We start from the raw sequence: 13,136 nt of genomic DNA, 5'->3' as shown, positions 1-13,136 counted from the left end.
TTAGGAAGGAAATGTAGATCGAGAGTACGTGACATTTTGTGGATTGTGGGAGAGTCTCTATAGAAATCGAAACCCACAAAACAAGAGCTCTTGCAAAACTACGCACAGCCGCAAGTCATACATTGGAGCCTGGGCCACCATGTTTGTCTGCTGCTTGAGAATGAAGGACGAGAGGAGTGCATAGCTACATGTTCACAATGAATACACACACCACCAATTCTAGCACTACAAAGAGCAGCTCACACCTTGGCATTTGGAGTTGTGGAGAGAGACTGTTCCACAGTAACTCAATTACAGTACTTTGTGACACCTTTGACTGCAAGCTTAACTAATTGGCTCCTTTCTTATTGGAGAATTCAGATTCCTTGCTAGCGCAGACCATGATTTATTGAATGCTTGGAGGTTGCCCATTGTGTTGGGACCTGAAACAACTTCCCCTTTGGATCAGGTGCCCTCAAGTGTTGCCTTTTGAAGTGTGTTGAGATAAATAATTATGGTTACTGGCTAAAGGTTCACAGAATGTGCTCTGATTGAGGTATTTCAAAATGTGTAATTTAATTGGGATGTGTACACTTCCTTATTGTGGGGTCGGAAGGTTATATATGGGCCTACATAATAAGGTGCTGCAGCAACAGTCCCTGACTCCTCCATGTCAATGGAGGGTTGATCCACACAGCAGGCCACTTCACCCAACCCTCCCTCCCCCTACCCAAACAAGGCAGAAGTCTGAGTCAGACATAATTCGAATATATAACACTTACATTGTAGTCATCACGAATTGCCAATGAACAAACCACCATCAACCACATGCCTGTACTGTTTGTGGTTACATGGTTTTGTCCCCTTTTTAATCAATGAAAGAGCTGCAGCTACTGCATTCATACAAACACAACCATGGCTGCAAACGATGATAAGTTCTGTTTGCTGATGCAAGAGGACAACTCATCACAGATAGCAACCTCAAAATGGCTTTGGTTACAAAATGATATGACTTTGCACTTACATATTTATGACATACCCACATATGGTGGAGTACTGAACCTCCTCCCTCCCCCTGCTCCTTGCCCACCCATTGGAAAGAGGGGACAGAGAAGGGAGGAAGGGGAGAGAAAGGAAGAAACTGTCCTCAAGATGTGGATTCTCTCTCTCTCTCTCTCTCTCTCTCTCTCTCTCTCTCTCTCTCTCTCTCTCTCTCTCTCTGTCTCTGTCTCTGTCTCTGTCTCTGTCTCTGTCTCTGTCTCTGTCTCTGTCTCTGTCTCTGTCTCTGTCTCTGTCTCTGTCTCTGTCTCTCTCTATCTCTCTATCTATCTCTCTATCTCTCTCTATATCTCTCTCTATATCTCTCTCTATATCTCTCTCTATATCTCTCTCTATATCTCTCTCTATATCTCTCTCTATATCTCTCTCTATATCTCTCTCTATATCTCTCTCTATATCTCTCTCTATATCTCTCTCTATATCTCTCTCTATATCTCTCTCTATATCTCTCTCTATATCTCTCTCTATATCTCTCTCTATATCTCTCTCTATATCTCTCTCTATATCTCTCTCTATATCTCTCTCTATATCTCTCTCTATATCTCTCTCTATATCTCTCTCTATATCTCTCTCTATATCTCTATCTCTATCTCTATCTCTATCTCTCTCTAGTGCAGCCTGTGGCTGCTGGTTGCATCATTGGTTGGGACACGGCTATGCCGCTGATGTCCCCCTTACCAGTACACTGGCGCTCATTTTGCCGACCTCGGAAGGATGACAGGCTGAGTCAACCTCCTGGTGTATTTTAGTTCAGCGGCCAACTGGGCTTGAACTCAGGACCCTAGGATCCCAAGCCGCCACCCTAACCACTAAGCCAACACCAGGCTTGAGATGTGGATTCATTGTTCCAGATACATGGAGTCCAACCTTTTCTTGGAGTCCTTGGAGCGTCCATCAAAAAACAACAAACTTTGCATTGGTTATTCCATCAGCCCAATGAAATGATTGCAATGTGTAATTCAGGAATCAAACTCGTCTTGCAACGTTTTGTCCGCAAGTGTTTACAGTATCCTGCCATTGCAAATGAACCAGACTGCTGCCTTCAATAGGGCGACAATCTCACATGGCCTCTGCTGAGAACACATAGCTCGGTTGAGTACCACCGAGACCATTTTCCAATATCCTTGGCCTGCTCTAATCCGACCATAATAGCAGACCCTGCTTTTCTAAGCTCTTTCTTTTTTTTCCCAGGGACAATTTACTTGTGTGGGATTGTCTTCCCACAGGAAATCAAAAAGCTTGATGCGTCACATTCTGGCATAAAAGCAGCTTAGGCTTTGGGGGGAAATGGAGAGTGAACATGCGGTTGGGGTTTTGAAGTTGTTGTGGTTGCATGTGTTGGAGGTGTTCTGCAATATATGTAGGGGCTCTCAATAAAATGTGTATAGACTTTACAGATTGAAAACTATATCTTGTCGTTCTGCACTGCCTTTTCGGTAACAGCTGACTGGTGACGTGCAATCATTCCATCATACGCTAATGCCATATGTTCGGTGTTCGTAACACTCTATGTCACCGCTCTCTCTGCTGTTTTTTTGTACACTAAGTCGATGCTCATGGAAGAGCTAGAACACAGACCGGATCAGGACACATCATGACAAAAGGAACAGCAAAAAGAGAAGGGGGAACCCCAACAGCAGGGCCGACGGACAAAATGAATGTAGATGGACAACAAGGAATGCAGGAAAGAGTGAGGGTTTTGGGAGAATGCAGTGGGTGGACAAGATGGATACAAAGACAAACTCTCAAGAAGGAAAAACTGAAAAAAAATTGGGAGGGAGGAGGATTGGGGGTGGAGGATGTGATTTTAAAATGGGGGTAGAAAAACAATCATGGTTTTGGATGGGCGATGATCTGTGATGGCGGTGAACAGCTGGAAAGAATAAGACTGAAGAGAATGTGGAAGTTCATTCCATAGGTGGAGTAAAAATGGCACGAAGTAGAACGACACTCGGTAGATTACTTACCTCTGCCAGGCTGAACAGTTTACGGTTTGTATCCCACTAATTGGCCGGATCTGGATTCGGACATGAACCAAAATCTAATCGGCTTGTTCATGTCACCTACCCAACTCTTCCATCAAGTTTTGTCATAATCCATCTGCAACTTTTTGAAATATCATGCTATATATCGTTTTTTCCCCACCTCTCAATGGTGAAGAATCACTTGAAAAATTCAAAAAAATTCTCAAATCCAGATCTTTACCAAAATCGAATCAATTCGTCCTTATCACACCCAACGTGTTCACCAAATTTCGTCCGAATCCATCTATAACTTTTCGAGATATCCTCCACAGACAGACAGACAGGGGTGAAAACATAACCTCCGTCCTCTTTTGGTGGCAGAGGTAGTAAGTGAAGGTGAGCAGTGATTCTAAATTTTGGGAGTTTCACCAAAAGGGGGTTGTTGGTGGAGCGCATGCGCCCTGCAGGCACCTGAGAGGGACCAAGCATAGAGAAGGCAGAGGATGCAATTCCAGAAAGGAGGCGGAAGAAGACAGAGAGACTCATGGACCTGTCTGTGATTGAAACAGAAGTGATAGCACCATCGACTCAGCTTCATCAAGGGAGAGTCCAATGATTTTGAAGGTCTTGGTTTCCATGGCATTAATCTGAACAAGGTGTGAGGCAGGGGAGTCAGCCCAGTGGGGAGAACAGTACTCCATCAAGATGAGGATGAAGGCTTTGTAGGTGAATAAGAGTTCAGGTGTACCAAGGTAGGACTTTGTATAGCAGTGGATACGCAGTCGGCAAGTAGCTTTTGGAGACCAAATTTGAAATGTGGTTTACTCAAATAAGATCATGGCCGGACGATAGTGACATCCAAGCATTTGAGTGACTGAACTTCTTCGAGAGAGTTGTTAAAGAAAGTAGATGAGGTTTGTCATAGTCATTTCGGGGGGGGCGGGGGGGGAGAGACAGACAGACAGACAGACAAGCCGGTAGGTGATATGGGTGGTCGCTATATAATTGCATACTTGTCATACAGTTTTTGACGGATCGGGCTGAAATTTTTTGACAAAGAGGTTGTTTATAGTGCACAGAAAAGCGCGGAAGCCGATATTAGATTTTCGAATATTTTTGGGGGGGTTTTTTCAAAATTTTCAAAGTCCCGTTGCTAGGCAACGGTGGCGTCCATAGCAACGGTGCTCAAAAGCATACAACGAGATCCTGGTATGAACCTACCAGTCAAGTTTCATCAAAATCGGTTGACTCCTCTGGCCTCCAGAGCTGTCCATTACATACAAACAAACAGACAGACATACAGACAAGTCGGTAGGCGACGAGGGATCCGCGAGGATCGAAGCGCTGGATACGATGCTTTTCATTCTGACCGATCCACCGACGAAGATTCATTGCCAAGACATATTGGTTCACATACAATTGTTCCTCTGCCTGGCAAGATTTTTCCTATTGCGTATTTTGCCAACTGGCACTCCTCAGAGTGGAGATGGAGGAAAGTGTAAATGACAAAAAATGTTCTACCAACCATGTTCTATCACTATGCCAAGACGCTTTCGTTTATGTCTAACCGTTTTGCCTTGATGATATTAATTTATAAGGGTCTCGTTTCTCCACATTCAAAACTGTAGGACAAGTATTGAAAATAGTGAACGTCGGTCGAGAAAAAGTATTTTTTCGAATTTTGCGTATTTCAGCCCCGACACCCTTGGTGATCGAATCTGGAAAAATGCTGCGGTTCATTTTTGTCGTAGTTATTAAACTCTATCCATACACTGAATTTGAACGTTCCGCTGTTGACGGTTTCCGAGGTCAAGGTCACTTAACATATTCCCTGATTCACCACCTTTCCGCATTCGGAGGGCTGCCATTTAGAAACTATGAGAGAGAGAGGAACGTTATGCTGTCGCGATAACTAGATGGGGATGCAAGGAATAGGCAGGAGTTGGTCCAGTCGCTCTACCTATCATGGAAGCCGCGCTACGTCAGTTCCCGTTTGGGTTCTTAAAACGCGGTTTTTCGGCTGCTGCATAGCAACAGGTGGTTGCTAAGCGACGAAACTCAAACGCGCACACTCCCAGCCCATAAGGCACCTGATCGCCAAGTTTCATCGAAATCGGTTTGCTGGTTTGTTCTGTGGAGCCTCGCGTTGCAGACACACACACATACACACACACACACACACACACACACACACACACACACACACACACACACACACACACACACACACACACACACACACAGATGGAAAACCCGACAATAACGGATATCCAGCGAATCCCAACAGACGGAAAACCTGAGAATAACGGTAGTCTAGCGACCACCCAACAGACATTTGTCAGGGTTAAAATACATATTCCAAGTGTTTGACCAGTTTGTGATTCTATCAAGGTTTGAAGAGAGGGAAGAGGCTGCTGTCTGTCCATATGAAGGATGAGAGATGTCAATGCAGAGGGTAGAGTCATCAGCAAATATAAAAAGGGGATTTTCCAGAGAGTCGGAGAGAGCGTTGATGAAGATGAGGACTAGAACCAGAACACTGCCTTTGAGACACTCCTACTTTGTGTGGAGTTGGCCTTGGATGCCATCGGCATAGAGTTTGGAGAGCAAAACAGGATGATAGACTGCATTGAAAGCTCGACACATGTCCAGAGAGATGGTCCTGATCTCATGTCTGACATTGAGGGCCTCCATCCATTGTCGGGAGAATTGAAGCAGCATGTCCAAAGTGTTGTAACGTGGTCTGAATCCGAAATTCTCTGAAAAAAATGAATTCTGTATACATTTTCAGACACCCTGTACAAAATAAGTCCTCAAAAAAAGCCTGTTTTATTCTTGCAACCATTTGAAAGTAATTATAATTTCACAATAATATTGTACAGAGAGCTTTTACAACGAAGACCACTGTGGATCCCCCTTCCCATTCTAGAATCGCTCCGATTGAAATGACTTTAATAACCTGAGATTACTGGTGTGTACTACAGTGTAGTAGTTCACATTTTAATGATCTTTACCTCCGTTTTAGTTTGGCCATTTGAGAAGAGATAATTTTTGATATCGAGTTCATATTGTCGCATTTGCACAACCCCGTTGGATTTTCTTTCATGGAGAGCCTTTTAACACGATATATGTTTGCACATTTGAACGTGAGGTCACCCTGATGTACGCTAATTAATTGCTCTGTGATGAAGGTGTAAGTTCGTAAACTAATGCAAATATTTGGGGATAAATATTCAACAGACGATACAAGGTTGAAATGTAATATTTAGCTTTAATCGGGCGGGGCAGGTGGAGGGTTGCTCTTTTGGGATTTAATGGGGGTAATAAATGAATTTTTACCGATATTCAAAGTGCTATTATTAAATAATGATAAATATATAATCATTATTTTTAATTGCAAAATCATCTGTTCTATGACCCTCGATACGTGTATGCAAAAAATTATAATCATTAGATGCAATCAATGTGAACCACGTGATCACAGTCGTTGACACGTGTATTTATTGGTGATTATAGTATGGGATTTAAATGACTTTATGATCATTAATTATGCCTGATATTTTGAGTGCAATGGCAGTTGTTTTAGTGTTTGTTTATAAATCTTTCGTGTGGGATTTTAATTGCATTTGACTGCTCGAATATGCTTGTCATGACCAAGAGATTGTTGCTGGCAGTGGCTCCGGTCTGTCGGGGTTACATCGCCCATGTGTTGGGTCTCGATGTTTTGAAGGGTTGTTGGAGACGGATGGATGCAATGTACAAATTGCACTTTGTGCTGCTGTTTCTTTTTCACTGGTTGTTCTTCAGGGATTTGAACCACGTATTAAGTTTAGCACACGTGCTCTTTTGCATCTCACAAACATGAGGTTTCTCAGACAGAATTAATTTACTCGACAAAAGACCTGCGGTGGATGAGGTTTAATGTATCCCGATGTGTTTTGGGATTTTTTTAAATTTTTATTTTTCAGAGGAGCTTCTTCACGGACCTGTTGCTCATTGGTGGTCGCCGGATGCTCGCTGGCTCGCTTACCTTACCATCAACGGCAGTGATGTGCCCTTCATGGAAATCCCTTCGTACACTGGACGCCTCTATCCTCATAGCCATTCCTATTCCTACCCCAAGGCAAGCACTAGCTCATGGACCTCTTCATATAAGTGCAAGTCTCCACCACACCCCAACCTGTCTATGAGGCTGGAATTGGATGTTCGCAACAGTGCTTTTGGGGCAGATCTATTGTGCGTCAATACACAGTAGAGGCTATTTGAGGTGAATCGTCTTTTGGGTGAATTTTGCTCAAATAATAACCAAAGCAATAAAGTGCAGTTGTTTCAAACAAAATTACAATGATATCTTAATTTTTCTCAAACAATATTTGTTGTCATGACATTCTGGAATATTTGGATTTCATAGTCAATGTAACTTATAATCTATGCAACATCAAACAGATTTTACTGTTTGTATTGCACAAATGGATGGCAGAATGGACTTGATGTATGCACACTCACCTTGAAGCTGTCCAGCCTGGGTTTGAATCCTGACCCAGCTATAAACTGTCATCCTGGTGTTTCACAGGCAGGGTGATTCATCAATGTGTGTGTGTGTGTGTGTGTGTGTCGTCTCTCGGATGGATGTTAAACTGGGCGTCCCGTCTGCCAGCATTAGTTGGTGAACATTAAAGATCCCATGGTGTCCTTCGCGAAGAGTAGGCGAGCTGTCGCTGGCACCATGAGCAAATTAGAAAAACCTGCCCTGACCTCCTGAGTCAGTGATGACATGACCATGTTTGTAGCCAACGCTCTGCATAGGGCATGGTACATGATGATGATGATGATGATGATGATGATTCTACACATGGAAGTGATCATGTAATATGGCTATGGAGTCTTGCTGAGAAGAAGAGTCATGCAAGTGAAAGGTAACATGTTGTAATGAAGCCTCTGGAGTAGCAAGGTGTTCTTTAATGCTTGCATCAGTTGTGAAGCCTTCAAACACTAACAAGCTCTGTTGTTTGGGTTGTTGAGGTTGTGTTGTTAAATAAGGGAGTATCTGTGTTGTGTGTTATCTTATTAAACCGAATGTGGGTGTTTGTTTGACAGCTCATTGTGTGTTAATTGGCTGATATTGTCAGCCTCAAGGAAGGATTCTGCCTTTCTCTTCCTTCCTAGCACAGCAGATGTTTTTTCAAAACTGCAAGTCGGTGCCAGGTGTTTTGTGGTCGTGGTCCATCGACTCGCTATATGCAAACGTATATGTGCTCGGTTAGTTACGAGAAGCAATTTCCACAAAATGGCCCGAGCCATTATCATGGCATACCTTGGCCACCCAATGTGAAAAAGGGCACATCTGGTGGCAGGAAGAATCATCTGCAAAAATAGAAACAATAGCACGATTATCAGAGGCGAACGTGAGGTGTTTACACCTGCCGACAGAGCCTCTGCTTACTGATAAGAATATGGACTACTCATGTGGTTTTCGGACACGGTTCTCATATCTGTTTGCCAGTTCTTTAGCAAAAGCTGTGTTTCACGACTCCTTGAAGGTGAGCGTTGTAGGCCAGCGGTATAGGTCAGATTTTTTGGTACTGAATCAACCAGCTTGACACAAAGTTACAAGAGGTCTCATATGAAAGATGGGTGTCTCAGTAACTCATTTTGCCCTGTTGTCCTCATCTTTTGGTGTGCGGCCCATGAAATATTCACACCTGAAGAATACCCCCATTGGAGAATTTTGACCATTTCCGAAAATCAGTGAATTAGCCATAACTACAAAGCAATGCGCCCTATTTTTACATGATTGGTATTGAAATGTGCAGAATGAACAGGGGAATACTACTAGTTACTTAATGGAATACTTCTAGATAAATATATGTACATTTGAGTGCTTTTAATAGAAAAAAGACATAATTTCCAGACCACTAACTTCAAACAAATATGGCGTCATGTCGAAAACTGTGGACAGATGCAGACACCAGTCTCCTTCTCGTTCAGCTATTATGTTCCTTAGCAAGATTTGGATTGTGTCCAGGTACATCATCGAAAATTGGAATGTTGGTGAACTTGCACAACCCAATTCTCTGAAATCTGTCAGTAGTGGGAGTAGATGATCTGATACATCTTTGTTCAGGGTTTGAACGTGTTCTGTAAGGTCAAACTTCTCTGCCTGTTCGAGTTCACCTAATGTTGTCTTCAGCTGATCCCAAACGGGTGTTAGTAGAGGACTGCTGCCCTTCGTGTCTACCCAACTGAAGAACTCCTTTAGTAGCAGCTGTATCATTGCCTCATACACGAGTGTGAGTCCTCGGACCGAGCGGTGGAATTGCTTACCCATAAGCATCATGTCCACAGAGCCTGGTGTTGGCGCAGTGGTTAGGGCAGCGGCTTGGGATCCAAAAGGTCCTGAGTTCAAGCCCCGTTGGGCCACTGAATTAATACACCAGGGGGTTGACTCAGCCTGTCATCCTTCCGAGGTCGGCGAAATGAGTACCAGTATACTGGGCCGGTGTATACCCCGGTTAAAATAGGTGTACCATATCCCTGTGTCGTAAGAGGTGACCAGGGTTGCATCAGGAAGGGCATCCGGCGTAAAACGTGTGCCAAATCACTATGCGGATCATACGGATGATTCGCTGTGGCGACCCCTAACGGGAGCAGCTGAAAGAAGAAGAAGAAGAAGAAGAAGAAGCATCATGTCCACTGTCCCTTCTGCATATATTCTACTCTCCACCAGCAAACCCTTGAGGCCAGCATCCACGAAGAGCTTCCCAATAGCACCGATGCAGCAACACACAGTGTGGGAACCTCGAAGTCGCAGCACCGTGTGCTCAAACTGAAGACCTTTGCTCCACTTAACTTGTTGTGCCACGGCATAGAGCTGCTGATCCATGGTCTGGACCGAATCTTGTAGTCCCATTTTCTCTGAAAGCTGCTTGCATCGCATCATGGTAGTGTATACGGTTTTATGGTCCGCTGGCTCTGCATCGATTACCGGAGCATATACTGCAACTGTCTTAGTTTCTTTGCGTGGTGATACCATAGAGTTGAAGCCCACCCAAAACGGCGTGTTCTGTTTCGCTGGAAAATGCAAGTCATCTATAAATTGCAACATTCCACGTGATGATATGCGCAGAAGTACCCATGAAAGGTCTTGAACATCTGCTGGTCCATCTGTGCTCCGAAGGGTGTTGATCTGGGTCAGTGCATTGGCCACACGTGGTCGTTCAGGACGTTGTCGTGGTTTGTCGTAATGCAGTGTGTTCCTTAGAACCATGGCATTTTCTTGTGATAAAGTTAGTGACTTGTCCTTAAGGCGCTGTCACACCTTGACGTTTTAGCCAGCAATGGCAACGTATAAAAATGTATGTAAAACGTTGGCGTACGCTGATATTTTGATGTTTTTTTTAAAGTTTTGGTCGTATTCATAACGTGTTGGTCGTATGCATAACGTATTAGTAACGGGCACAGAACGTTTCGTTGTTTTATAGATAACTTATACCAACGAATGCTTAGCCTGTTATCGGCGTTCACAACCTATGCCCAACGATAGTTTAACTTAGTCATAGCGCGCTGCACGTATCGCCGACAAACTCGTGGCGTAGCCTGTTAAAAACCTGCCGGACGCCGATTTAAATCATAACCGCCTGGGAATTGGAAGTGTCAACATCGCAGTCACACCTTGACGATTTAGCCAGCGTATGCCGACCTAGGAAAATGTGTCTAAAACGCTGGCACACGTCGAATACATTATGGGTAAGTTGTGTATACGTTCAGAGCACGCTCAAAAACGATGAAGTACGCTGTCATATTTCGTGGTACGTCTCGTACGTCGTGAAATTTCAAGCATGCTGAAAATTTTACGACGTACTCGCCGTGTGGCTCACACGTTCCGCTACGCTGGGAATAAGTTGTAGGCACGATATGCGATCGTTGACACATCGGCACAAGTTCCTTGTAAGTTACTCATAAGTCGAAGCACGTCGAGGTAATGTTTAGCATACCCGAAACTTGTTTTCTCCATCAAGGCACATTTTCATTTTTTCTCCTTGGCTCCGTGAAGGCACGTGACGAAATATCTGAAGATGTTGTTGTTGTTTTTTAATTGTTTTTTTTTTTTAGTCTATCACGAATTTTAAAATATATTCGGACATTTGCTTTTAAGTTTCGACGTCGACGTGACAATATCCTCAAACAGAAAATATTCACAGAGGAGGAACTAAGAATAAGACATGAGCAAACTGAAGAGGCAATCGGACGTGACGTAACGGCACGTGACGAAATATCGGAAGTTATTGTTGTTGTATTTTTTTTAACGCTGCCAATACGCCATTATACAGTAGCTGTAAATTAGAAACATGTTCAGTAAGTTCTGTGATCGTCCGGAAGACGTCAATCAAATACATCAATATGCGCTGGAGGTACATTACATATAGGTTCAAAGCCCGTTACTCATAGGTTATAAATAAGTTTTGGGTACGCTAAGCATTACCTCGACGTGTTTCGACTTATGAGTAACTTACAAGTAACGTGCGTCGACGTGTGTCAACGATCGTGTAACGTGCCTACAACACGTTACTCATAGGTTATAAATAAGTTTCGTGTACGCTAATCACCTCGACGTGTTTCGACTTCTGAGTAACTTACAAGTAACGTGTGTTGACGTGTGTCAACGATCGCATAACGTGCCTACAACTTATGGCCAGCATTGCGGAAAGTGTGAGTCATACGCTAGCATATGTCGTAAAGTTTCAAGCATGCTATAATTTGAGGACAACCACAAAGTACAATGATGAAAGCCAGCGTACTACGACGTATGGCAGTGTTTTTCAGCGTGCTCTTAACGTATACAAACTTACCCATAACGTATTCGACGTGTGCCGGCGTTTTAGCCCAATTTGCATACGTCAGGCATATGTTGGCTAAATCGTCAAGGTGTGGCAGGGCCTTTACCGAGCTTAATTCTTCCGACAGAGCCATGATCAACCCCAGACACATTAGTGTCTTGTTCCTGGAAAATCACACGAGCCATGGAATGGAAAGTCCCTTTGCCATCAACTGTCTCACAGTTAATATCCACATTGTCATCACCTTCTTGAAGCAGTGTACCTCCTTGGTGTCTTGCTATCAAGCCGTGAGGAATATGCACTGCGTCTTGACTTTTCATGAGCTCATCATTGCCGACTGCTGTCATGAACTGCCGCAGGTCATCTTAAGGAATGCAGAAACCATGGGAGCTCAGTACGTCGATAATATCTCGCTTGCCGTATGCATGGTGAAATTGTGTAGCAATGCCGAATTGCAGAGGCATGATCAGATCTCGTCGAACACAATGAATGGTAGTTTCAACCAATGAAAGAACTTTACGTCGTTTGTTGTCGTTCAGTAGGTACGTCTGGTCAGCTGTATCAAATGCCTCTTTGCTAATCAGCCATACAAAGAATGTTTTCAACATCGCAGGCAGAGCATTTTCCGATGAATCCATACTGATATCACCAGGTGTTGGGTATTCGGTTGTTGCCATCATCTGACTAATTTCATCACGAATATCTCCAACTACTTTGTGGAGAGCTGACTTACTGGAGTCCAACTGGTTATCGTCCTCTGGCAGCATGGTGTCTGTTTCCATTTGGCTTTGACTGAAGTCTTCTTTGAGCTGTGCAAACGCTCGAACTGCGTCGCCCAATGACACGTGGCTGCTCATGATGATACTTGACTTTGATTGCCCACGTTGTGAATGAACAATGATAGCATCTCCGTAGTGATGTTTTCGTTGCCGCTGTAGTTTTTGTGTAGTGTAAGAGGTTACTTCATTGTCCCCTAAGATAGTTTTGAATCGATGTAATAGATTCTTCATTTTGAAGGCTTTCCCTCCTCGAAGGTCAATATCCATCTCATCAACAAGATTGGAGAAGGCATTTTGATGTTCATCAGATTCAGGTACATCTTGCTGGTATTGCCCAGAGCTCATGTTGTGGGTGCTGATGCATGAAGCCATGCAAGTACGATGACATATAGCATTTTTTGCAAACAGGTCCTTGCCTTCAAGAAGACCAAGCATATCCTGATCGTCACGTGCTTCTGCTGCTTTGCGAACTGTTGCTTGTTTAGGTCCTGTTCGGACATGGTGAAGTTTATCACGTT

At 43.7% G+C, this 13,136-nt stretch overlaps 1 protein-coding gene across 5 annotated transcripts in view; it reads left to right on the top strand.

The window, feature by feature from the left end:
- LOC147028193 (inactive dipeptidyl peptidase 10-like) overlaps positions 1-13,136 on the top strand; it is a 504,934-nt gene that overhangs the window by 432,377 nt on the left and 59,421 nt on the right. For all 5 annotated transcript variants that reach the window (XM_085878340.1, XM_085878345.1, XM_085878341.1 and 2 more), the window contains one exon: positions 6,971-7,125. In XM_085878340.1, coding sequence (XP_085734466.1) covers positions 6,971-7,125 — 155 coding nt within the window. The remainder of the gene's footprint in view (positions 1-6,970; positions 7,126-13,136) is intronic.

The sequence above is a fragment of the Eptatretus burgeri genome, chromosome 4 (genome assembly GCF_056783735.1).
Source record: "Eptatretus burgeri isolate ZD-2024b chromosome 4, Ebu_testis_v1, whole genome shotgun sequence".
Taxonomy (NCBI): domain Eukaryota; kingdom Metazoa; phylum Chordata; class Myxini; order Myxiniformes; family Myxinidae; genus Eptatretus; species Eptatretus burgeri.
Note: the sequence above shows the minus strand (reverse complement) of the source record. Positions and strands in the feature narration are given on the sequence as shown.